This window comes from Parus major, chromosome 5 (assembly GCF_001522545.3).
Source record: "Parus major isolate Abel chromosome 5, Parus_major1.1, whole genome shotgun sequence".
Lineage (NCBI taxonomy): Eukaryota > Metazoa > Chordata > Aves > Passeriformes > Paridae > Parus > Parus major.
Genome location: NC_031774.1, coordinates 31,063,268 through 31,088,544, shown reverse-complemented (window position 1 = coordinate 31,088,544; position 25,277 = coordinate 31,063,268). Strand labels below are relative to the sequence as shown.

The following is a 25,277-nucleotide window of genomic DNA, read 5'->3' as shown; positions in this document are numbered from 1 at the left end:
TTTGCAAGTGTGTTAATTATCTCTAACACATTAGAGACACAATGTGCTTGAAGGAAGCTATACAAAATAAAGTGTATTGCCCTGAAATATTGGTTTTGTCTGGTAAAGAAATGTTTATGACTCTAGTTTGAAAAAAGCAATGTGTACCTGAGGGGAGTATCTGATTTGTGACACAAAACTTACTCTGGGGGTGTATGTGCATACACACACACTAATACACCTTTTAAAACACAGTACAGTCTAATAATAAACTCATTAGTAAAGATTATAAAGATGTTAACCCACAGAATAAAGTAATAGACAAATTCTTATTGAATTGCTAAGGAGGGGAAATAGTGATATGCTCCTAATTACTGTTACATTTGCATTCACCAAATGCAATAAAACCATGCAGCTATCTATGCAGCAGCTCAGGAGCCACCCAGAGAAGCTGGGTACCAGTTCCCAGAGTCCCGAGAGTCACTTAGAGGATTGCAAGTAAAGCTGACCTGAAGCTTATTTTATCAAAATGTGACAAAGCCTATCTTATCTGTTAAACTGAGGAAGGGCACAGGCAGAAAGATGACAACCAAGTCAATTAGGTTTTTGGCTTTGTTGCCAGCAGAGTAACCCTCAAGCTCCTTTGTTTCCAAATGTCAGTACTTGGGGAAGAAGACAAGTAGCTTTTTCACCATGAAGAGGAGACTTCAATTCAGGCCTCTAAACAGTAGCTCTATGGAAGTGTTGAAAAGGCTTTGTTTTCATTTTCATGGTGTTCAAGAAACTAATTTTTGAACATTTAATTTGTTTTTGAAAAAGCCCATAACAACATCAACCCAAAACAAACTTGGAATCTTCTGGCCTGTTTGGTCATAAGCTCACTAAACCAGTTCTCACCTCACCTCATCTGTAATGTTCTATCACTTGTAATATGATAGAATTTTTATGCAATTACTTTTTTTTTTATGCAAATGGACAATGCCTGGATCTGTAGGATAAAGACCTTAAAGACAGCTTTTCAGTTTTTTGAAGTCACACAGATTTATGGAAGGAGAAGGGCAAGGTGAGGAGATTCAGAGAATGCTACCACTATCCCATGAACATTTAAGATGTCCAAGGAAAGGACAAAGGACAAATGATCCACAAATGAGATGAATATGTTCACTATTTTATTAGCCAAGTGTCACTATCTGTAGGATTTAACATGGCCCTCCATCCAGGCCAGAAGCTATCAAGGCTATCAGGGAGAGGACATTATCTGCAATTTTGAGACACCTGAATCCAGCATTTCAGGCTAATGGAACTGACAGTGAGACAGAATTCTATTTCTGTCATGTTTGATGCAAATAGGATGGCAATGTGACATGCTCTAAAGAAAAGACAGCCACAACAAAAACCCAACAGAACATGTTGACTCCAGTGCCATATGGATACATACACTTAAAAAATTCAGTTTTGTTTGAAGGCATTCAATTACCTTCAATACTCTTTAAAAAGAATCATATTCAGGAATAATCTCAAAGAATAAGTACACTTTTTAAATAAAGAATTACTGTGTCCCTTAAAAGGTCTGCCAGTTTGTCATACCTAGGGTCAACAGCACATTCCAACCATGAGCAAAGAACAAGTTCCCTTGAAGGGCTCAACCACTGACAGTGACCTGCTTAAGTGCAAACTAAATAAAAACTAAAAACAATTGTAAGCAAAGGATGTGGAATTGTCATCATGAAGGTCCCTATCACTCATGAATGTGGCTGACTACCACAGGATTGAGAACTAAGACAAGATTTAGAATACAAGAGAATGAAAAGGCCAAATGAACCATTTTCCAAGTACACTCATGGTCTAGGTCTACCGTGCTCAAGCCTTTTGCTGTTAGGTGAAGAATGGCATTGAGCTCCAGTTCATCATCCAAGTTTACCATGAGAAGGAAATACATAGTTTCAGTTGTCATGTTTGCTTTATTTATGATGATGACTGCTTTGCTGTGATTACATGAATCCTGATGGTTGGGAGAGCTGCTAAGCATGTGTTCAACACATGGGAGCATAACAAACATTAAAGACGAGTGTCATGGCAGTAGAATTATCAACTGGAACTAAAAGAGCTTTAAAAAGTCCCATTTTATTAATGAGGTCTGTATTTGTATGTGGAGCAGAGGTAGAGATGGTGGTAATTGAGAATGATTTCAGACTTTAAAGATTAGGCAGACCTGAATCACCTCTTTTTAATTTTGTTCCAAAGCACACGGAATGGAGCTCCAAATGCAATGCATGGCTGTCTTTCACAATTAATCACCGTTTCTTCATCCTACTGTTTTCTCCAAGAAGAAGAGTGGTGGGAGTCAGCGGCTAAATTTCATGGTAAACTGAGTGAGGCAAAGGAGGAAGCACAGAAAAAAATAATATGCTACTTGTTACTAGTTTCAAACTTTCCCTCCTTCCCTAACCAGTGTTGTTTAGCTTAAACAACAGTGTTCAGCTTTTAGTGTTTAGCTTTTTGTACATTAAATGTGTGAAAACGGACTGCTTTTACTCCAGATATTTGCTCTGAACCTGAACCACCATAAAACAATGTTACTTTCCTGGGAACCACTAAAGATCTCCATTACAGATTACAGGGATTTTTGAGTCTGGGAATATTTGCTAGATGAGAGAAGGTGCCTATGGCTTTGATGCTGAATGCAGACATCTTTTAACTAATTCTTCATTTTGAGAAACAACAACAACAACAACAAAAAAACACAAAAAAAAACCCCAAAACAAAAAACCAAAACCCAAACCCTAGAAGTTCTTTCAGTGCAATACCTATATTCTAATGCCCCAAAGTTCTCTAAAAGTGTCTGATATTCAAGTGGGATAGCCTGTATGGGGAAATGAGGTTCTGATTCCTCAACTCAACGGAGAACAACTTTCTACACTGGAAATATAAAATACCACACTGTGACATTTTATATTTCTAAATGGACAAAACAGACTGATGGAAGAGCAGGTTAGATCATCCAGAGAAGCACTCATAATTCACCATTGGTTATTTTTTCCCTTTCTTAAACAATGCTGCAAACAGTGACTAAGAGAATTGCAAAATTTTGATTCCAACGAGTAGTGCAATGGCTGTAAGATTTATGGGCCTGAAAGCTGTTACGGCAATTGAAGAAACCAAATTTTAATGCTGCATAGACCATTGACTAAATTAAAAAAAAAAAGTAAATTCTTTAGAAGTCATTGCTATAACAGATAAGCATGGCTGTCACAGCTCTTGTGTAGACCCTGGCTATTGGTTGAGTTCCCAAACCCTAAGACTGAGCTGCCACAGGACCCTGTGCAGCCGTGGGTAGTGTATGTGTGCACAGTTAAAAAAGGCAGAAAAGTATGTCCTGCTTCTGATTCTTTATAGCTTCATCCTGCTAATCCCACAGTGTCTCCAGCTTTGCTGCAGCCTCTATGGTGATTACTGCTCTGAAGTTATGGTGTCCTGGAAGACTTCTTTTCAGGGACTCTCCTGAGTGCAAAGTTATCCAGCAGGCAAGCAATATGTGCCATAATGACATACATTTCTTTCAGTTAAAAATACAACAATTAGTAGTTGAGGCTATTTTCTAATTTCTAACCACACTGGCTATTTTCTGCTGTGTTTTTACATTCTCAGCAGCAAACTATAATCCTTTAAAAGAACAAGGACTATCCACAAAGCTGAAAATAAGGCCTTCATTAACCTATCCTAAATTATCAGCTGCTTGTAAAAAACACTTTGTGTCTATTTTGTTGTGCATCTGGAGATTCTTGATCTGGAGGTTTAAAAAACTGTGAATAATTTCCAATGAAAAGATAGGTTAACAGTTGCAAAGAAGTTAAGTGCTGACTCCAGTAAAGGCCTAAGTACCCACAGTTGGATTTTTGGACATAATTGGACCCACATTGTGTCCGATGCAAATACCAAAGCCCAAGCACATGCTCCTCAAACTTTGCCTCTCTTTCCTGATTCCTCAGGCAGCTAAAGGCTATACACAGCTATGTTTTCCTGTAATCAGGTACCTCGGGTGCCTGGACTCCTGTACATGCCTAGGACTGTTTGAGACTTGGTGAATCTGCACAGTTCTACATCTATCTCAGTCCTAAACCCAGCCTGAATCCACAGACTTGGCAATTCTTCCCCTATATTCCCTGAGGGAGCAAGCCTGGCAGCTGCTCATCTCACACATGTCTACAGGACCAGGCATTGCACGAAATACCACAGCAGACATAGACAACTTAATTAAAAAAACAAAAAATGTCCGTAAGAGTTATGGCAAAAGAATCAAAGCTCTTCCAGAAAAGGTAATCACGAATGAACACAAATTTGTCACCTAGTGGTTCTCATGACAGGCTGAACACATGGAAGGGCAGAGTAAGTGGGCCCTAACTAGTCCTCAAGGAGGGTTTGGGCAGCTAGGCAGACACCTGATAAAAATACTTGAGTAGTCTGAGAGATGGCGAAACCAAGCCAACCACCTGCCCCCATCCTCCTGAGTAGATGGCTGATTTTGGCTCCTTGTCTTGATTTAATTGTTTTCTGAATTGTTGAACAGCTTCAGCAGGGGAGGTGCAGGTCTCACACAAACAGGCTGCAGCCTCATGGCTGAGAGGCTGCACCTCTGGAGGTGCTGGTCTGAATGCCTCCAGGGAGTAGACAGACAAAAGAAAAGACACCGTTTCTTTTCTGATTCCTGAAACACCACCAGCCTCCTTTCACTCACTTTTTATGTATTGGTTTTTTTTTCAGGAAAGTTAGATGTATTTAGCTGCTACCCGAATTCTTGGAAGAGTGTTATATTTAGCAAGACTTGGAAACTAGCAAGAGTTCATTTGCTGGCCTGTGCATTCTTTATTCTAGTAACTTTAAAAATATCTTTAGATCATTTTGCATCTGTTGAAAAGGAAGCATTTAAAAACTCCGTTTTCTTACTCACTACTAGCATTCCAGTGACAAATTTAATCTTGCAGTCATTGTAATGTATGGGATTAGCTGACCAAGAGGTCCAGTGAGTCTGCAGGACCCTGTTAGTGTTGCTAACATGACATCTCTTTTAGCAAGGCATGTCACCTCATAAGCATTTTCAGCAATGAAGTTAAGGCACTGTCTTTTTATCCACAGCAGCATGAATAATTCTCTCCAAGGTGGTTTCAGGTGGAATTTGCCCTATTGAAACATGCACGTCCAAGTACTGAAGTACTGAAGGGGTTTTCAAAGCTTTTATATAAGCTGGTGGCAGTGTACTCAAAGCAAGAGGGATCTGGACTCCAGATCAAACAAATAATTTGATTGGAAAGACTAAACTGTAAAAGTACTTGGTTTTACAAAGTACTGCTCTAAATTAGAAACAAACAAATCAAAAAAAGGTGGTTTTTTTGACACCTGATTACAGCAGTCACCTCCCTTCCTAATGCACAGAGGTTTTCTAAACAAGCTGTCCTATATCTCTCTACAGGATAAAAAAATGCTTTCTGCCTCCAGATAGCCTGTGCCCTCATCTGGATTTATCTCAATTACTAATTGCATCAAGATAAAAACCACAGTACTTTGTCTCTTGTATGTTTTTACATCATAGCCTTCTTAATGTTAAAACTTCAACCTATAAGAAAGGCACATCCAAAAGAACCCATAAACTCTGAATCCAAGAATTTACTATATTAAAAAGGGGGGTTTCTTCTTTGCCTTGCAGCACAGGAGAATATCCCGTTCATTTATGTTCTCTCTTTTATCAGATCAGAAGAATAAGAAATGGCTAAGATGATTTTTTTTAGTGTGTCTGATAAGTTTTGGTGGCATCAGCTCCCAGGGAGTCTTTCCTTTAAGTGTTCTAGTATATTTAAAAAAAGAAAAAAAAAAAAGAAGTCATTCTTTTACTATGAATTCCTGTGTTCATTTTGAAACTCTGACAAGAAATAATAATACCTCCTTCACAAGTAGTCTAGTTCCATCTGGTTGAGAACCAAAAAGCCTTGCCACAGTCTGATCTGAAGTGTAATTGATTTGATCACTGGCAATTTAACTTCTTCGCTTACGTCTTTAGTGCATTAAGACTTCCTGAGGAGGGGAAAGAAAACTGTTTACATTTTTAGACTTTTTACAAGTGCATCCAAAAGCTCCAAGTGTTTGGAGCCTGATTAATTACAAACACCTAGAGGACTGCTCCCAGTCCTATTTACAGAATCTCTCCTAACATCAAGTGACTTAACACTTTTTCAGGACTTTGAATCACATGTTATTTGTGAGGAGGGAAAAAAATCATTCAATCAAACTGCCAATGAAAGCAGCTAGTGGAGAATGGCTGGGCAGTGTGGTTAGTCCCGAAATGTAAGATGACAGCTCTTTCTTTCGTGGTTCTGAGCAGCTCTACAGAAATGGAGGAGTGCTGTCTGTTGTAGCTATGTTTGGCGAGTAAAGTAATAGGACCTGAAAAACTTTAATTAGGATTCAAGATAATGGAAGAAGGGAGACATCAATGAATAAATACCCAACTGCCAAAGAAGCTAAATAGGATCCTTCTGACAAGGAAACAGAAGAAGCAAAACAGAGCAGTTGTTGGAAATATCAAGAAAAAATATTTGGCCCTAGGCTCATGTGTGCAGTTTCCCAGAAGTGGGTTTTTTGTTGGTTTGGGTTTTTTTTGGCAATTTTTGAAAGAGTAAATTTTTGGGAACCATACAGATTTAAAAAATAAACTATTTTTGTATTTTATTATTATTGTATTTCTAATCCTGAAGTCCATAAAGTTTAGCGTTTCAAAATGCACACTAACTAGAAAGTCCTTTAGCAGGGTAAAGAAGTATATATAAATTATTTCTGAGTCTTTTAGCAAGGCTCACCTGACCCAAGCCTCTTGGATTATTGTGTGTGCTTCACATAATACACTCTGGATAGTTCCACTGAAAACAAAGTCAAGTATCTGGCAAGCCCCTGCAGGATTCAGATCCGAATCTAAGTTCAGAAAAAAAATTAAGTACGTGCACAGATCCACCTTCCTTACCAAAGCACTTAACTATCAGTTTGCATTTATGTATATAGCAAAAGTATTACTTAAGTCAACCAGGAGTTCTTTTAGGAAAAGACAACTGGTTAAACAGTTATTCATCTGCCTTTAAAGTTTTTTTTGTCCACGATAGTTTAAACTTGGCTTATTCACTGGAAATATCCTCTTTTGTTTTTTATTGGGGAGAATTACAGAAGTTAAAAGGCCTTCTTCCCTATTAGAAGCATTTAGAAATTTCAAAATGGATGTATTCAAGCACATGGACACAAAGTACATGAAAGTTAAAAAAGGTACATTTTATCTTTCCAGATTAATCTGAACTCTCAGCTCCTCTTATAACTTTCCACAAGAAGTTTGGTACCCAGTCAGTCTTAAGGATTTAGGCCAAAATTATTCCTTTGAAAACTCTGTTCCCTATTGCAGCTTTATAGGGGGGGAAATGGAGTCAAGAGAAAATTGGCGTAATTGAAACAAAGTGAAGGGTGATGCTGGCAGAGGGGTGTGAACTTGTCCCTCTTATGCCTCTTCTTGACAGAGAGACCATCTACATAAAAATGGCATTGAGGAAGAGTTCTGTTTCTTCCCGCCTCCATTAATATTCTCTCTGAGAAGTGGAGTAACTGATGCTGCAGCAGTACAGCTGTTTAACAGAGTCCTTTGTTTAACAGAGTCCTGTGATATAGCAGCCACTTTTTGTGACACTGGATTTCAAATATAAAATGCAGAAATTCTGAGTTTTTGTCTCAGACAAAAAAAAAAAAAAAAGAGCTTCAGCTCTTTCATTCCTGCAAAGCTACATTTTTTTATCTGGTATTCTGTTTTTACATGGCTATTGCCAGGAAAAGCAAAAATAACAGATAAGATTTCAATTTTGAAAGGAGAGCAGTGGAATAAAAAACCCAAACCAAACCAACGCAGAACAAAACAAACCAAAATAAATGCCTTGAAAATCTCCTTACATAATAGAATAGCTCTCCTGCCTCTCTTACTCTTTTTTTTTTTTTTTTTTTTTTTTTTTTTTTTTTTTTTTGTTTCACTACAGACATAAGTGGCAGAGCCAGGAAAAAAGCCCAGATAGATCTCTTAACTTCCCACGACCTACCTTCCCTGCCAGACTGGCACAGTGTGCTCCACAGGTGTAGCACAGATTTCCCCACAGGTAACACCCTGAAACACAGGTGCTCACACAACAAGCTGCCTTTCATCACAGCAAGGAAAAAGTAAAAGGGACTATTTTGCCAGGACTGTGCATGAGATATCTGTTCATGTCTTAAAAGTGTATGAAATCTGTATGAGAATCTGGGATGCAGTAAGGTTTGGGAAGGGAGCTTTTCAGTTTTGCAGCATAAATGGAAATTATATTTCATAGCTGTCATATAGTGAAATATGCATGTAAATAACACATTGAGCTCCTTAGATGCCCCTTTTCATAATTCCCAGTTACAGCTTCTTACTGTAAGGGCTTCTGATGTTCACACAAACTCAGTTTGCTTAGCTGAGTCACTTCTCGTATCACGTTGCTCCAGAAGTGCCCTGAAAGCAAAGCATGTCAGCAAACACCTCCTACAGCTTCAGGAGACAAAAGAAAAAGAAAAGCAAATGCACGAGGGCAGAGGAATTTTACGACTTTCATTTTCTTGGCAAATTCTTTTATTGTCATCAAATACATAAGATGCATCCAAAAATTGTGAAAAAGAGTTTTAAAAGTTTAGCTTGACAAATGGTATTTCTTTATTTGGCATGAAAGTTTATATTTATTCAGCAATCAAACTTCATCCTAATAAAATAAGCATTTCTAAATAGCTTTTGAAAAATAGTCACATATGGATTGCATTATGTATGTAGGTGTTTTGGGGCCAGAAAACATATTTTTTGTTCTCTGTCTGCAGCACACAGCTGAGTGGAATGCTGGTGGGTGACCATGGCTCCTAGGTGTGGACATCATTACAAGCCCACAACCTGACTCTACATGCAGTATACGCTGAAAAAGAAAGTTTTTCAAGCATACCAGCACTCCATACTTTTCAGAGCAGAACCCGAGTTTTTAAAATTATTTAGACACTTAAGTTTTTCTCTTGAACTCATTTATTCTTTTGATTTCTAATGTCTGATTTCTGAGGATTTTCAAATTATTCCTAGATCAAGCAAGCAATATTTTCTATTTTCAAAGTAAAACAACTTAAAAATACTTCATTAAAAAAAAAAAAAAAAAAAAACAAACCATAAAACCTGGCCCCAAAATAAGCACTTTTCCCTAATTTTCTCTCATTCAGATGATGGAAAGCTATATGTTAAAAAGCTGATGTTCTGTCAACATAAATCTAAAATACTGCTTTTTCAATAAGTACAATATTTTCCAACCTCCATCATGTAGACATTAATTCCAAAACTCAAATAAGAGGAAGATTAAAATTCCCTAATTAAACAAAATTTTGCCAACATGAATCAAACTCACTTAATTTTGTAGTTCATTTTAAGATAAATTAATTCAGAATAACCTCAGCTTTTTCTGGTACTACTTTATAAGGCTTGATATGAAGCACTATGCTACTTAAATTAGAGGTAGCATTATATATATAAAAATTATATTTTTCATATATCATCAGCATTTTCCTTGCTGGTTGATGATGAAGGTTTTTATCCATTACTTTTGGATATATCTGAAATCCAAAGGAAACTGGATTCTTTGAGTATCTGTTCTTTTCTATGACAAAACAAGATGTTCTTCCCATGTAGGTAAAGAAGCTCACACGCCTCAGCAGGGATGTAACGATGGACACTTCCCCACATGGCCCACACCACACACACTGCCTAATATCTTGCTTTGGCCCCAAGTCATGGATCACTTCTGAGACACTGCTGATCTTACCCATCAAGTCAGGAAGACAGCAGTGTACACCACCAGAAACTCAGCAATAGTTGAGTCAGTGCTTGGTTCTAGATTTGTTTGAGCTCAGCTAGAAAAGTTGCTGCTGGGTTGGTGAAGCTCCTTTCTCTCCTTTACAGGAGAGTTCATAACAGCAGGCAAAGCAGTTCAGATGTGCCCTGTCTCTGTTGGACAGCTTGCCTTCTGACCTGGAGGAACGTGTCCAGGAGTGAGAGGTACTGGCCTTCTAGGTGTATTAGGGCCAGGTTCTCAGCTGTCAGAGATCACTTGCATCTCCCTGACTCATTAAAAACTATTCCAATTTACTCAAAAAGAGGCTTTGGCCCCTGTGAGTTTTGGTTTCCCTGCAACGGCTTTTAACAAGCTGTCAACTGTCCTGGCAGTGAGGATACTTTGAGTAGTACCCAAAGTTAGCAGTAACAGACAGGAGCTAAGCCAAATAACATCTTTCTCTGCAAGAATAAGTACAGCATTTCTCTTAGGCTTACACAATTCTTACTGTTCCATTAAAACAAAGAACGACTCACACAGTGAATACCAGCAAGAAATGAGAGAGAGAAAAAAAAATTAAAAAAGGCAAAACAACAGCAAGCAGGGAGTTGCAATCAGTCAGGTTCAAAGTACACACCACTACCCTGCAATGACATTAAAGGTCTTCATCTTAAACCTATACCTGTACCACAAAAACATGCAGATTTCCATAGGTCTCTCTAATACTAAATAACTAAACATTTCCCCATGAGTATTCCAGCTCCAATTAGAAGCCCTGATGAGAATCGACAGAATTTCAAGTCTGGGTATGGTAGGAGGAAGAAGTATTTCCCTTTCAGCACTGGGTGCTTTTTTAACCAGTCTTTGGTTGGGATCTAACCAGCACAGCTGAAACTTTGGAGCAAACCCAGGGAATGTTTTGTTAAAGATTCCAGCAGAAATAAAGGGATCTTCCAAGCTGGAAATTATTTGGATACCTGAAAGAATGATGAGGGAAAAAGACATCTTTCCTCCTCTCTCCCTCAATCTCAAACAAATAAAAAGAGACATAACATTTTTTAATGTCCTTTTAAAATTATTTTTTTAAAAAATTCTACTTTTATTCAGTCCAGATGCAGCTGCAATTATTTATCTTGTTGGTACCCAAATTCATTTGTGTATTTTTGTGAATGAGCAAGCAAATACTTGCAGGAATAATTCTACTTTCCAGCTGTCAAAGAAATCTGAACACTTGTCTTGCTTGACCCAAGGTGCATACTTGGAACGCTGTGGATTAAGCTAAGAACAAGAAACCAGATGAGGAGATATGGTATGGGATATTCAGCTGCAAGGAAAGGAAGATGGATCTTGAGGAGGGAACACAACTTCTATACCAGGAGTTGTTTCCTGCAGTGTTTCTTAGTGTGCTTTGAGGCAGAGTGAGAGCTACTCCAGGTCACCAGCTCTGGCTAGGTGCCTGAATGCAGTAAGGCATTAGGTGGACATACTTGCTCTGCAATTGTTGCTCAGAAATACCATCTAGGAAAGGCAATGCCAGAGTGTAAATGACATCCCAGGAAGATACAGCAGAGGCAGCTTGCCGGCAGCAGTGCCTGGAAGCGCCTGCAGGGCAGTGCCATCGTGGGCACCAAGAGGAGCTCGGCTCAGCCGCAGAAACACTTCCTCCAGCACCGCTCGAGTGCTTGGAATGTGCCCTGGGGAGAGGGCAGAACAGCGCCCCAGTCTCTCTGGGGCTGGAAATCAGAGTGAGAGACAGAGAGCAGAATAGACCCTTTCAATTCAGTACAACTGCTTCAGAGAAGAAAATGGGAAAGAGCACAGTCTGTCAGTATACTGAGAGGTGGGAATTGTGATGTTTTATTTGGAATCACGAAGGAAGGACATCAATAAGTTAAAAACAAATAAAATAAAATAAAAATAATAGCATTTTGATGAATAAAAAAATCCTACAAATTCCCTAGGCCTCTCCTTCTACTAATCTAGATGTCATTTGCTGTAATTCTTTGCCAGTTATCCTTCCCCCATTAATTGTGTTTGAATTTCTGTGGCTCCCGCACACCAACTCATTTTGTCTCTCACGCTGCCGCCTACTACTGCACCACGGCCACTTACCCTTTGACTGAAGGGATTGGTTTTTTTAACAAGTTGTCGCTAAATGTATGTGAATTATTGTAAGGAGGCCTAATTTACGACCTTGCTAAGCACTCGAGCACTAAGGGAAGGCAAGCATCGGTCTTAGCAAAGAGCAAGCTACCGCTAAGTACTGCGAAGAGCAGAAACTTGGCATTTTGCCTAGCTCCGACATCCCTAATGTAGCAAATCCTTTCACTTTAATTCGTCTTCCCCACCTGTAAATAAAGCTACCTCTCAGCGAGGTGAGATCCGGGCCTGTCTGAGGTCCCAGGTGGGTGCTGACTGCTGGTGACCGAGGAGCAGGGCTGGTTTGATGCACTGATAGTGACTTGTGCCCAGCAGCAAGGAGGGCACGGACCTACGCGCACCACCTGCAGCGCTCGTGTCGCTGGCAAGGCTCTCCTCGCCTTTGCTGTCTGCTGCGTGATGCCCGCAGCTGGAAGTGGCAGCTGACAAACTTTTAATGAGCCAGCCCAAAAGTCAGCCCTCGGGTCAGAGGCTGCTCCTGCCCTCAGCTCCTGCGGGTAGCTCCGTGTGCCGCCCTGGGCCGCAAGAGAAGGGCGCCGGCACCGGAGCGCTCGGAGGACGAGGAGCCCGGCCCGGGAGGTGCGGGCTGCTCTGCCGAGCTCAGGGGTCCCTGCAGGGCTCTGCCCCTCGATGCCCCCAGCCCGACGCTCTCTGCAGATTCGGGCAGCTGCAGCCCAGAGAGATGTTCCCGGCTACCGCTGGGTCCACCAAACGCTCGGTCCCTGCCGGTTTCTGCCTCTGCTTTCGAGCTGCCCTGGGACTCCGAGGGGGCTGGCTCGGAGCGGTCCCGCTCGGCGCTGCGCTGCCCCCGCGGCCGCCCCGACGGTCGGGCGGCTCGGGCCGGCTCAGCCTCGTCCCATCGCGGCCGGCTTGAGGAGCCCCCGGCCCCCCGAGAGACACAGTGACGGGACACCCGAGGTGTCTCACCTCTTGCTGGACAAAAAAAGAAAAAAAGACAACCTCCCCCAGAATAAACCCTCAGTGAGACAGAGCCGTGAGCGAGGGGCTGCGGACCGGGAGCCACGGTTTAACACCCTCTGCACACAGACATTACCACAGGGATTTTTTGTTTCTTTTTCCCCCCCAGTGCTGCGAAATTCCCGGCATACTGCCGAACCTCAGAAAGCCAGTTTCCAAGCGGGAGGGCCGCAGAGGTGGCTGTCTCCCTCCCGGCCAGGGCAGGCCGGTCAGGGGTTCCCCGCAGCGGGTCCGCTCGCCCGGCAGGCTCATGGGCAGAGAAGCGCCCGGCGTGCGCGGAAGGGCGGCGGAGGCGGTGGGAGGGGGGTAGGATTTAATTCTTCTTAGCTGTCATACTTTAATGGGGATGGAAAATGTGAATTTTCTGTGCATTCCAGGAACAATTCCTTGGGGTGGTGACCTTTAGCACCGATTCTCTGAAGACAGGAAAGTAGTCGAGTGTTTATCTGGATGACTGAAAGCTTTCCCTGGTGGAAGTTTATGGAAGTGTTAAAAGGGGCGGATAACACGGGCTTTGGAGGCGCTTGTCCAATGATCTGGAGGGGCTTGGAGAGCAGATCTCAGCTGGCAGACATTTAAATGGGAGACAGCTCGGCGCTGCTGCAATTTGTAGGCAGGATCCGACACACTCTCTCTCTATGGACTCCCGGGCAGCTTCGGGCTCCCACGCCACCCGCTCCGCCGAGTGACCCACCGGGAAGAGCCCCGCAGAGCCCCAGGCCGCACCGAGGAGCCGCCGAGCCGAGCCGAGCCCCGCCGAGGAGCCGCCTCCGCGCAGGTGAGCCGGGACGCGCCGCGCTGCGCGCGTTTACAGCGGGCGCGCAAACGGGTCCGGCAGCTGCGGAGTTCAACCAGTCTCTGTGGGAGGCAAAGTTTTAAGCTCTCTATCCTACCTTCAGAGAGGGGCAAGGGAAGGAGCCGTTCACCGGTGTCTAGCAAAATTCCAAGGAGTCTCGGTTTTGGAGGGGGAGACGCCCGTCCCTCCCGTCAGCGGGAGTGAGGCGCGCCGACCTTTCCGCAGCCGTGCTGGGGATTAGGGCGCCGTTACATCTCTTTCCCTTCGAAAGCACGGGGACTGCAAAAGCCCCGTTAGCTCTGCCTCTCATCTCCGCCTACAGCATCACTCCCGACAAATTGGATTCGGCGCCCACCCGAGACACGGAAAAATCCCGGCCCGGCCTCTGCACGGAGCGGGGCGGGGGCAGATCCCCAGGTGCCAGCCCCATCCCGTCTCGTCCCGTCCCGCCGAGCTGCCCTCTCCGTGGCCGCTCAGCCCCCGTCTCTGTCCTGGCCCGTCTTTGCAAATCTCTGCTCCTCGGAGGAGCGTGTTCCTCGTACCTCAGGAGCTCCCGGGGCGGGCTGCGTGCCGCCCGGGAGACTCGGTGTGTACCAGGGGTCGGGTTCCCCGGAGCGGGGCCTCCGCGCCGGCAGAGCGCCCGTGGCCGGGACCGGGCCGGGCGGGACGCGGCTCCGCCGCTGCTCTCGGCCACCTCCGCCGCCTCTCCGCCCAGCCTTCCCACCTGGCTCGGAGCCGCGGGAGTTTTGTCGAGCCGACGGCTCCGTGCGTCCGTCGGCCACCGCTGCCCGCAGCGGCGCTGCCAGCCCCCCGGCCCGGCCGCGGGGACCTGCCCGCAGCGCTCCGGCCGTGCGGCTCCCGGCCGGCGGCGCAGCCTCCCGCAGGGCTTTTCCCTCCTGGAGGACGCCTGCTTGCTTGCCCCGTCCGTTTCAATACGATCCCTCGGGGGCTTGGCAGTCCCTTCAGGGAGTTCGTCCTCCTTTGGGTTAACCTAGACGGCCGTGCCCCGTGGGAAGAGCCGGTCGGTGTCGCCAGCCGCCGTCGGGAGCGTCCACGCCCTCGGGGAGCCGGACCGAGTCGCTCCCGGCCACGCCGAGCCAAACCAAACCTGCGGTCTCTCCGCTCTGGCGGCCGCCGGCGAGCCCTGGGGAGCTGCGCCCAGCGATGAGCCCGTCTTACCTGGGCGGCTTAGGCGGGACCCTCCTGCCCGGGGCTGGCAAGGTGCGCGGTCCCTGCCCCCTGCGCTGAGCCGCTCTCCATCAGCTGCGGCCTCACTCCTGGTGTCCCACTCGTGGCTCCTCTCGCAAGAACGGCAAGCGAAGCCCGTTTCGGTCACCAGGGCTGAGACACAGCGCTGGGGAAACCTCCGTTTGCAGAGGTGGGGGCTCTGAGGCACCAGCGCGCGTTTGGCTCTCCCTGCTGCTGATAGGGCGCCGGGTTTAGTCAGGCGTTTGGTGAGCGGAGACTTTTGGCTGCAGTGCCAGTGTCCCTCCGTCAACCTCAGCTGCCTCTGAGCCCAGCCCGGCGACCCGAGAGCTCCAGAGGCGCTCTGCTCCTGCCCCGCTCCTCTCTGAGCCCAGCAAGCCCGAGAATAACCAAGCAGCGTGAGCTGGGTCTGTGCTTAAGTGATAAAAAACACCGATGACCGTAGCTCTGCTCTCCTTTAGCATTCAGTGCCAAGCTGTGCTAAAGCATTTTTTTTTTTTTTTCTCTCGGCAATGCTACCCAGAAATGCGGAGCTTCTGCCGAAGACTCCCCTTTCCAGCACGCACGGCAGTGCAGAGAGAGGAGCAAAGCTATCCCGGTTTTTAGGGCTCCATGGGGAAATGTGTCTGAAGGGAGTCTGGCGCTAGGAAGCTGGGAGCTGTCAGGCTGAGTGGGCGTCTTCAGGCAAGGCAAACTCGGGTTTGGTACCAGCCATGCCCACCATGATGTTCGGCTTCCCTGGAGTCCCATAGGATGTCCTGAGGAAAAAACGTTTCTTAAACGAGGAATTCTCAAGGTTTCAAGGGTTGGTTGGTTTGTTTGTTTTAAAGTTGCTGCCTACACTCCGCATACATCTCAAAACCCCCTCATCTCTATGACTCTCAAGAAGAAATTTTCTGAAATGTAAATGTATCCAAATTCTATGAAACACAGATGTTAGTTTTACTGTCTTGATTTCAGGAAAAAACCTACAGTTCTCTGGGAACTGCCATTACCATGTTTTTTTTATATTTAAAAATACAGATCTATGAACTATGAAAACATTACATAAGAGTGTTTCTGTAATTCAGATGTAATGTGTGAGGCATAAAATTATTCTGATCCTTTGGGACATAAACCACTTCTATTTTTGCAGTCGTCAAAGGGATTGTGTTTTGTGTCTTTGGCTTGTATTTGGAGTCCACCATATAATTTGTTTTGGGCTTTTTTAGTTCTTCATGAAATTATTTTTCACGTTTTCCGTGAAGCACAGGAGTCCATGGCTCATCATAATACTTTCCTAGCAAAAGGGGTTTACAGATGAAGTTACAGGCCCGCTAAGATCTGTGACAATTTTCCTGTATATTTCAACCAGGTTTCCATCCAGATCTAAGTAAGTTGTGTTGAGCTAAAAATGTCAGTTGTAACTTTCTGACTTTGCCTACGAGCTCATAGGGAAATTCTGTCTATGAACTGACATGTGGAGATCCTTAATTCACAGCAGAAAATGTATAAATGAAAAAAATTCAGCTTAATTGTATGAAATAGTAAGCCTGAAAGCATTTACATTTCTCTATCAATAGTTGCTAGTATTAATACACACATTTCTTAATCTGTTTTAGATGATGAGCTCTCAGGCTCTAGATAAACCACATATGAAGTGATATGAATGTTAGGGCCCAATTCTGCTCCTGTTTGAAGTCAGCAATAAAACTTCTTTTGGCTTTAGGACTAAGAGCTTACAGATGATGAAAAGTGGAACTCAGCAGTGAAATATGGAAAGAATAGAGTTTTGGACTATTGTGTTACTTTTAAAAAATAAATATTAATTCTGTCATATCTCTCTGGATCTGAATGAAATGAGGGAATTGATTATTTTGGTTATGGTCATCTGTTTGTTCAAAGGATTCTCAAATGAATTCTCAAAATGATTTCTGGTTATGCCAGTGTAACAGCCAGTTAGTACCAAGTAATGAAAATTTTGCAGAAATGTGGAATATAAGCTTTTACGGCCTGATTCTCACAGCTGCAGAGCTATTGATTCTGCAGAATTATGACTGTAATGAGGAGAAAAAGCATTTATTTCAGGAGAGATTTCTCTTCAGTAAAACTTTGGATATGGTAACACTGATTTCAGTTATTTCTACTGTCCTCTTCTGCTTCTTTCAGTAATAGAAAACCCTGTTAAGGAAATATTCACAACTGCTAACCCATAATAGATGAACCACTTCACTTCCTAATGTAAGCAAAGGTGACATCTCCTCTCATAAGCAAAAGTATTGATTGCCCTGGGACCAGAGGCAATACTGCATTTTGGCTGCTTTCCTTCCTGAGGCATACCACCTGATTTTCCTTTGTATTTTGCATTTTAAAACTTAAAATCTTAATTTTAAAATATTTTTTAAATCAGTTGTTAAAAAAAGATCCTGCTTAGCTGTTGTGGGGAATCTTGAAGTTCACACAGCCCCTTCTGTATTTAACCTGTATTTATCCCTAAATTCCTGGATTACTATTAGATGTGTGTTTTGGAAGTGACCATAACAAATGTGTCTGTTGAGTGGCTAATTTTCATTTGAGTTACAATTTCTTTTATGAACATGTAATGCAGCTTCCACTTTTAAGGCTGGAAACCAGCTCAGTGAAAAATTACCTTCCTCCCAGTTTAGGATTACATTGAAATACATGCTTGCATTTCCTTAGGGATAAGCATGTGCTTAATAAAGTTGCATGAATCTGGGACACAGACCTTACAATAGTATATATTACTATGAAATTTCCCACAAATTCCCATCCCAGAGCACACCTCATTTTTGTAGGACTTCGAGTCCATTGCATTTCTATGGGGGAAAAAAAGAATGACAACAATGTGGAGGTAATCAGTTTTGAAAATAAAAGTAGTCCAGGAATATGCATGTTGGTGGAACCTCATCCAAGTTGTGGGACACTAAATAAAATAAACACCTGAAATTTTCTGGCACTGATTACAACCTAGCAATTTATTTTCAACTTCACGTAATAATTTTTTTTCCTTTTCTTTTAAGACTCTGGTACCATGTTGAGTAAATAAAGTGCATATTAAAATACTAGTGACTAGATAGTCACCAGAGAAATAAAAATAGTTTTGGAAGAAATCATTCTGATCTCTTCAGGGAATAAGCAATAGTTGATAATTCCTTGAAAACATATTTTTAAGACAAAATTAAAATGAAACTTGTTAAATAATATTCTGGTTTTAATAGAGATGAGGAAAAAACAGCAAACGTGAAGTCCAGGCTGACACTTGAAATTATGCTGCATTATTCCTTAATTGGAATTCCCAACTTATTTTTGTCTCCCTCAAAGCCTTAAGGTTATTAAAATTGTGTGTTCCATGCCATGTTTCATTTAGATACTAACAGCAGCCCTTCCAAATTGCCTGCTGGAGTCAGCAGTTGTGTCATTCTTACACGCCTTCCTTGAAGCATGAAGCTTCTGCCAAATGTAGGACGTGCTGGTACTTAGATTACTGAAATGAATGCACACATCTATGATTTAACTAGGTGTTCTAGAGTTCTGCTAGAGTTGATCTGCTGACAAACACTAAAAATATGAGACCCACAAGCATTCCTTGAATGTAGTGGAACCCCCTATGACGCTTTTCTGCTTTAGGAATTCCTCTCCCAATCCATTTGATGAGAAAGGCTGAACACCATAGCATTTATTTTCTCCATGTGACTGGGAAGACCTAGTAACTGAGAAATTAGCAGTTATCTTTTACAGCAAATAGTACTTACCCTGAGCCTCTGCTGGGTCTCTAGGTGGCCCTCACAGCACTGGCATTTGGCTGCTTTCCTGCCGAGTTGTGTGGTCTCTGGCAGAGCGGATGAAGCTGTCCAGCACAGTGCCATGGTTTCACGTGTTTCTCGGGTAGGAACACAAGCAGGACTCTTCAATTCACATGCTGTTTTTTTCCATACTGATAAAGCTACTCAAATGAGGGATACAACTGCAGCACCCCAAGCAGGTAGAAAACAATGACTTCCTCGGCATTTTTTTTCACAGTCCTTTCCCTTTTTAATGCCTGTGCCTCTTCACAGTTTTAGTCTTTTACAGCGTTTTTTTTGCAATTAGTTGCTCATTTCTGGTGCCTTCTTCCATGCTCCCATGGAAGTCTCTCAGAGACTTATTCCCTCATCTGTTTGTCTTGCTACCACATAGCTCCTTTCAGAAAAATCTTTGAGGCCATGGTGTTTCTGGAAGGGGGAAGCTGATGAGTTTCTTCCCTGCTGGTTCGTGTTTTCAGCTGACTGAACAGCCTCAAGAACTCAGAAATTTGGGAAGCAGCAGAAATGGTGAAATAAGTGAGGAAAGAAAGGCTGTCCCTACTTAATAATTAGGTTTGGAACAGCCATACAGTTTTGAAAGACCTGATCATGTCCTCTTAACTGCACTTCCTGAAGTGGTCTTTTGTTGTGTGCACAAACTCTATGATGTTTAATGTAATTTATGAAATTCTGCCGTCCTCCAACAACATCATTCTGTGTAAAATGAAAAAAAATTCAGGGATCTGAAAAATTCTTAGCACTGTGATTACATCTGTATTACTTCTAACAAGGATTCAGAGTAATGTGTGAGAAGATGTAGTTTGAAATGGTAAGACACATCTCTACTTAACCTGTACCTAAATATTGTTTTATGTTAGTTGCCTGACTTGCACATCTCTCAGCTTAAGCATCATCACACTCAGGTATGTTGGACCCCTTTAGAGGTGCAGTGTGACAGAGGTTGGGAAGCTGTAAAACTACAGGTGTATACAGCACATGCATGTACATCATACAAGGAGCTGTATAAAGTTTCTGAGACTGATTAAGGGACACAAATCTAGACCATGTCTGCTGAGACAAGGACTTTAGCCCTCTGGTATTGTGGATAGCTGTGTCATGTAAATGAATCCTTGTGTAATGTAAAATTTGTTCTTCCACTGTTGTAAGGCAGGAGCAATCTTCCTATATGTCAGTAAGCTATAAAAAGGGAAGGAGAACTAGGGTGATGCACATGGAGAAAAGAGCTGGAAAAAGATGGAGGACACACAAAATAATTCTGTTTGGGCTTATTTTGATCACTCTATTTGAAAGCTTTTATCTCTTGGTAGTTTGGGAACAGCTTTCTAGCTGTTCAGGGTACAGGCTTGAATGCTTCTAAGTGTGTGTGCACTAATTTCTTTCATGGAACTGAAAATTTACTGCATGTCTGGCTTCTGTTGATATCTGAAATCCACAACTGTGCTTTATTTTCTCAACTTCCTTCATGCAGGATGGTCCGCACACTGTATGCCATCGGTGCCTTGCTTCTTCTGATGGGATTTCTGCTACCAGCAGCCGAAGGGAGAAAGAGGAATCGTGGATCTCAAGGTGCTATCCCTCCTCCTGTCAAGGATCAGCCCAATGATTCAGAGCAAATGCAGACACAGCAGCAGTCAGGCTCCAGGCACCGGGAGCGAGGGAAAGGCACCTCGATGCCTGCTGAGGAGGTGCTGGAGTCTAGTCAGGAGGCATTGCACATCACTGAGCGCAAGTACCTAAAGCGGGACTGGTGTAAAACCCAACCCCTCAAACAAACTATCCATGAAGAAGGCTGCAACAGTCGTACCATTATCAACAGGTTCTGCTATGGCCAGTGCAATTCTTTCTATATCCCCAGGCATGTCCGCAAAGAAGAAGGCTCCTTCCAGTCTTGTTCCTTCTGCAAGCCCAAGAAATTCACCACCATGACTGTTACACTCAATTGCCCTGAGCTTCAGCCCCCAAGAAAGAAGAAAAGAATCACCCGAGTTAAGGAGTGCCGGTGTATATCTATTGACTTGGACTAAACTGAGAAAAAGTAGCAATTGCACTCTTGACTGTACGCAATCACTGCCAGCGTGAGAGTGAGTGGCAAGATCTAGCCCACCTTCAAGGCTGGGCACAACTGAAAGGGACCTAGTGAATTACCTAAAACCAGCAAAACCCCCCAAAAAGAGAGAAAACATTCATGTAAGGAAAGGGCATGCATGTGTGTGTGTGTGTGTGTGTATGTAAGGGGAAAAATGGATATGGATGAGCAAATGCATGAATGTTTGCGACAAAAAAAAAAAAAAAGGAACAGGGGTATAAGACGTTAAAAAAACCTTTAATTACCCATAGTCATGAATTAGGTTCTCTAATTCATGTGTATATTCACATTTTTGCCGCTTGCTGGGGAAGTGGAGCTGTGGCTTTTGCGAATGTTCACCTTTGTGCTATTTGCTTTTACTGTATTACGTGAAACATCAAAGTGAGAGGACAATATATTTCAAAGCATGAATCTGTTCTTATATAAGAAATAGACAAAGAGCAATAACAAAGTGTAGCACAGCCATCACTGAAAACAGAAGCTCCGTCAAGAGTTTGTAACACACTTCTTCAAAAAAAATCGCAGTAATCCAAAAGCTGTGTCTGGAGAACAATGGGGGGATGTGGGAGTGCTGAAAAGTCAGTATAGGTGGATGGGGAACATCTACAGCATCTTAGAAAGCAAAAGGTCAAAGCAAGTTGACAGAGAGAGTACAAAAGGGAGTAGAGAAAGGGAAGATACACAAATAGGAAAACACAGAGGAAGAGATATTGTCTTCTGTTTACGTTTTGCTTTAATTTATATACCTAGTCATATATTACATAAATTAAAAAGAAACTATATACAAGGCTATAAATATACTTCTGAATTCTGATGGCTCTCTAAACCAAACAAAACCCATTCTTAGGCCACTAGATCCATTTGATGTCTTGTGTTTCTGATATCAGTTATTCTTCATATCTACATATTTATGTATATGCAGTATCTTTTAGGCAGTGGTATCTGTACACACATGCAGTGAGTGTGCCTACTTCATTGTGTGTGTCCAAACTCCTCTTTTTCACACACATACATAACCACAGCACAAAAATCTTGCTAACCAAGATCAAGTACAGAATGGCAGTAATTTAGTACATAAAGAGCAGAGCAAAAATTAAAACAAGCATCATGTGACTGCAAATGCAATAACCACACAAGAGACAAAAGACATGACATTCATGACTAGTAAACATTGCATTGTTATTGTTATTTTAGCTTTGCCACAGGCATGCAGTTTGTTGAAACGGAGATGCAGAACTTTGCCAGCAATGATCCTCTTTTTATATCTTTTACCACAGACTTGCATTTAAACTGGATTTGGAGCAAGTAAAGAGAATTTCCTGAAAACTTAGGGCTGACTGCCCCTCTCATTTGGGGGGAAAAAACATAAAAGGGGACACACTTCTTCCCACAGCTTGATGGCTCTCACCTGTGAGGTTATCTTGTCTTTTCTTTCCTTCAGGCTTAAGAGTTCAAAACTGATGAGGGCTGTAAAGTTTGGCAAAAGCACAGAAGGTCCTACAAGAAAGTTTAATGAGGTGTGTCCTGGAGATTGGAGCAGAGAGGCAGCCCATCCGTGCATGTTGCCAGGGCTATCCTGAGCACTCGATGGTCCACACTTACTGTATGATGAGCCTTTGAGAGCCCAGGACCCAGTTTCCCTGCTCAGCAGCAATATTCTCTAGCATCCACTATCAGTATAACTGTTCTCTCTCACACCAGATGCCTCTCTCAGCCACAAGGTGATTATTTTGATATCATTTCTTGCCATAGAATGTTAAGACAATCGTGCCCTTAGTAACATGCCCAAAGCAACAGTGTATCATGAGTGGCATGTCACAGATGTGTCCTATGTGGCCTCATTTTATCAATTGTCCCACCTGTCATACAGTGCATCACACATTTATTGGTGATCTCCTGTATCTCTCCAACTCATACATTTTTGCTCTAAAATCCACTGCTGTGAGGTTTCTGTTTGCAAAATTAAGTGATTACAACTCATTTATTGGTATTATTAAAATGCATTTCATTCGGTGTACTCTCACTCAGCAGTCCAATGCATGTCTTCATGGATTTTAAAATCCAGTTTTAAAATCTGGAATTATAGGAGGTAGGTTTCCACTGTGTGGAATGTGAATAGTTAAACAGAAAGATATGGATATTTAATGTTATTTTTAATACAAATTCTCTTTCACTGATAATAGGCAGGGAATGCTTTCCTTTAAATAACTTTTTTGATTTTTTTCCCAGGGGAAAGGGCCAACCTCAGCCATTGCTGGAAATTTTGTACTAGCTTGGGTTTCTGTTCAAGAAACCTTATGTTTTTTCTTTAATGGGAACACCTTATGAATTATTTTTTTCTTCATGTAAAGTTGACAGCAAAATTCACATTTTCTTTGACAGAGACTGCTATGTCCCTAACCCCTCAGCTGTTAAGCAAAGCTTCAAACAGTAGTGACTCCTTTAAGTTTTGTTTAGAATTCTCAAGGAAAATTGATAAAAGTATTCCAAATCTTTACGTTCTAAAACTGCCTGTGCATAGATCATGACGGAACTCCCCTTGAGGCAGATCCCCCTCACCCATGTAAATTTTTTACAAAGAACTTCTATGAATTGCTAGTTATTGCCTGAGAGTAAGAAAGTTCTGCTAACTTACAATTATATGAGATATTTAATATCAACCACAATATGTATTTAAATGTCTGCTTTATTCTAAAAACAATGGACTATATAACCTAAGGCTGCAGTATTTTCATGCTCAGTCTCACAAAGCAAAACTTGGTTTAAAATGAAGTTTTAATTATTTTGTAACTGAATAGAATTGGAGTTTTTTCTTCCCAGCATTTTGTACGTCATTTTAACTACTAGTAACGAATAAATAAAATATCTTCTCCAGCCTGTGTCTATTGTCGTTTGTTTTTTGGTTTTTTGTGGGTTTTTTCGTTTGGTTTTTTTTCCCCCCTTCCTTAAGTTTCTAGCTCTTTCTGAATCTGTTGTACTTTATCCTGACTTCTGTGGTTTCTTCTAATTATAAGAGGCTTTACATTATGACAATAAGCCATAGAGACAAGCAATGGCACCATCATTCAACACGGCTACTTCAATAAGGTTTTTAAATGAGATCTGTCACTTCCCCCTCACCCTTCCACAATTTATAGAAGGAAAATCTCAGTCTTTGCTCACACTTTTCCCCTTGTAAACCATATAGTGACAGTTCAAAATATAAATCAGCCTTGAATTGTAGAGCTGAAGTTGGAGTTGGCCCGCCTGCCTTACGCCTTATCTCAGTTTAATGTCTGGCTAGCAGTTTAGTCCCACTTCTAGGAAAACAGAGTAAGGAACACCTTTACAATACAGCATATTACAAGCTGCAAATAGGGACAGAGGAGGTGAAAAATAATTATTAAAAAAGAACAGGAAGATTTGTCACTGCTGACAGCACATGTGCAAGGACAGGGTTGGGGAAGGACTGCAACCAGAGAGAACAGATTTCTTCAAACTTTCCACACCTTTTGGTTTAGTCTTCCTTCATGTTTAGCTTCGTCATGCTTCTAGAACTTACTGAAAAGACAATAAAGTTAGCTAAGAACCATTATTTTTGGAAGGTAATTGTTTCTGGTCTGAGATATGGGCACAGATGAGCAGAATAAGTTTCCTTGAGAAGTTGTACATATGTATCTTTATTTGAATATTTAAACCAGAGAAGAACCTCCTGGGTTTAGCTTTCTAGTGCTCCATGGTACCACAGTCTAACTATTTACATAGTAACATATAATTTCATTATAATTTATATTTGTCCTACACATTAGCTTTGAATTGAAGATACCTCCCATGTGGGTAGTATAGTTACACTGATCAAAAGAAGGTAAGAGAGAGAATTCACACACCTTAATCTGCTGTCAAGGATGCAGACAGAAATAAGAGCATCCTTTTCTCTGTCCCCAGCGAGATAGGCTGGATCTCTGTGTGTGCTCTGCTGTCCATGTGCTGTGCTGATAATTCACACCCGCCTTGTGAGACTGAGGCACCAAGAGACGCTGGGTTTGCGGAGCGTGTGCTCCCATCTGAGCAGCAGATGTGCACAGTAGGGACAGTTGGGTCAGCTGGACAGACAGCACCATGGCTCTGCTCCAGCTGCCTGCCACCAGCAGTGCCTGGCTGAGAACAGGGATCCTGCCTTTGCAAAAATGATGTGGTAACTTCACCTTGTAATTTACCTCCTCCTGAGTGAAAAAAACCCAACAAGCCAAACAAAAAAACCCAAACCCAAAATCAACAAAAAACCCACCACCAAAACAAAACAAAAACACCACCCAAACAAAAAAAAACAGTAAGGAGAATTAGAACTGTACCCTGGGGGCTGATGTTCGTTTTCCACTGTAGATGTAAACCTACAGGTT

General features: G+C 42.4%; 1 protein-coding gene across 1 annotated transcript; it reads left to right on the top strand.

Annotated features, from left to right (window-relative positions):
- Positions 1-13,299: 13,299 nt before the first annotated feature.
- On the top strand, positions 13,300-23,777 carry GREM1 (gremlin 1, DAN family BMP antagonist). The gene is made up of 2 exons (XM_015629625.3): positions 13,300-13,785; positions 20,281-23,777. Exon 2 carries the CDS (start codon positions 20,282-20,284, stop codon positions 20,834-20,836), a length of 555 nt encoding a protein of 184 aa, XP_015485111.1. The 5' UTR covers positions 13,300-13,785; position 20,281; the 3' UTR covers positions 20,837-23,777.
- The last annotated feature ends 1,500 nt before the right edge of the window (positions 23,778-25,277 follow it).

Excerpts from the sequence above, each read along its gene's own strand:
- GREM1 (XM_015629625.3), top strand. The coding sequence starts at position 20,282 with ATGGTCCGCACACTGTATGCCATCGGTGCCTTGCTTCTTCTGATGGGA.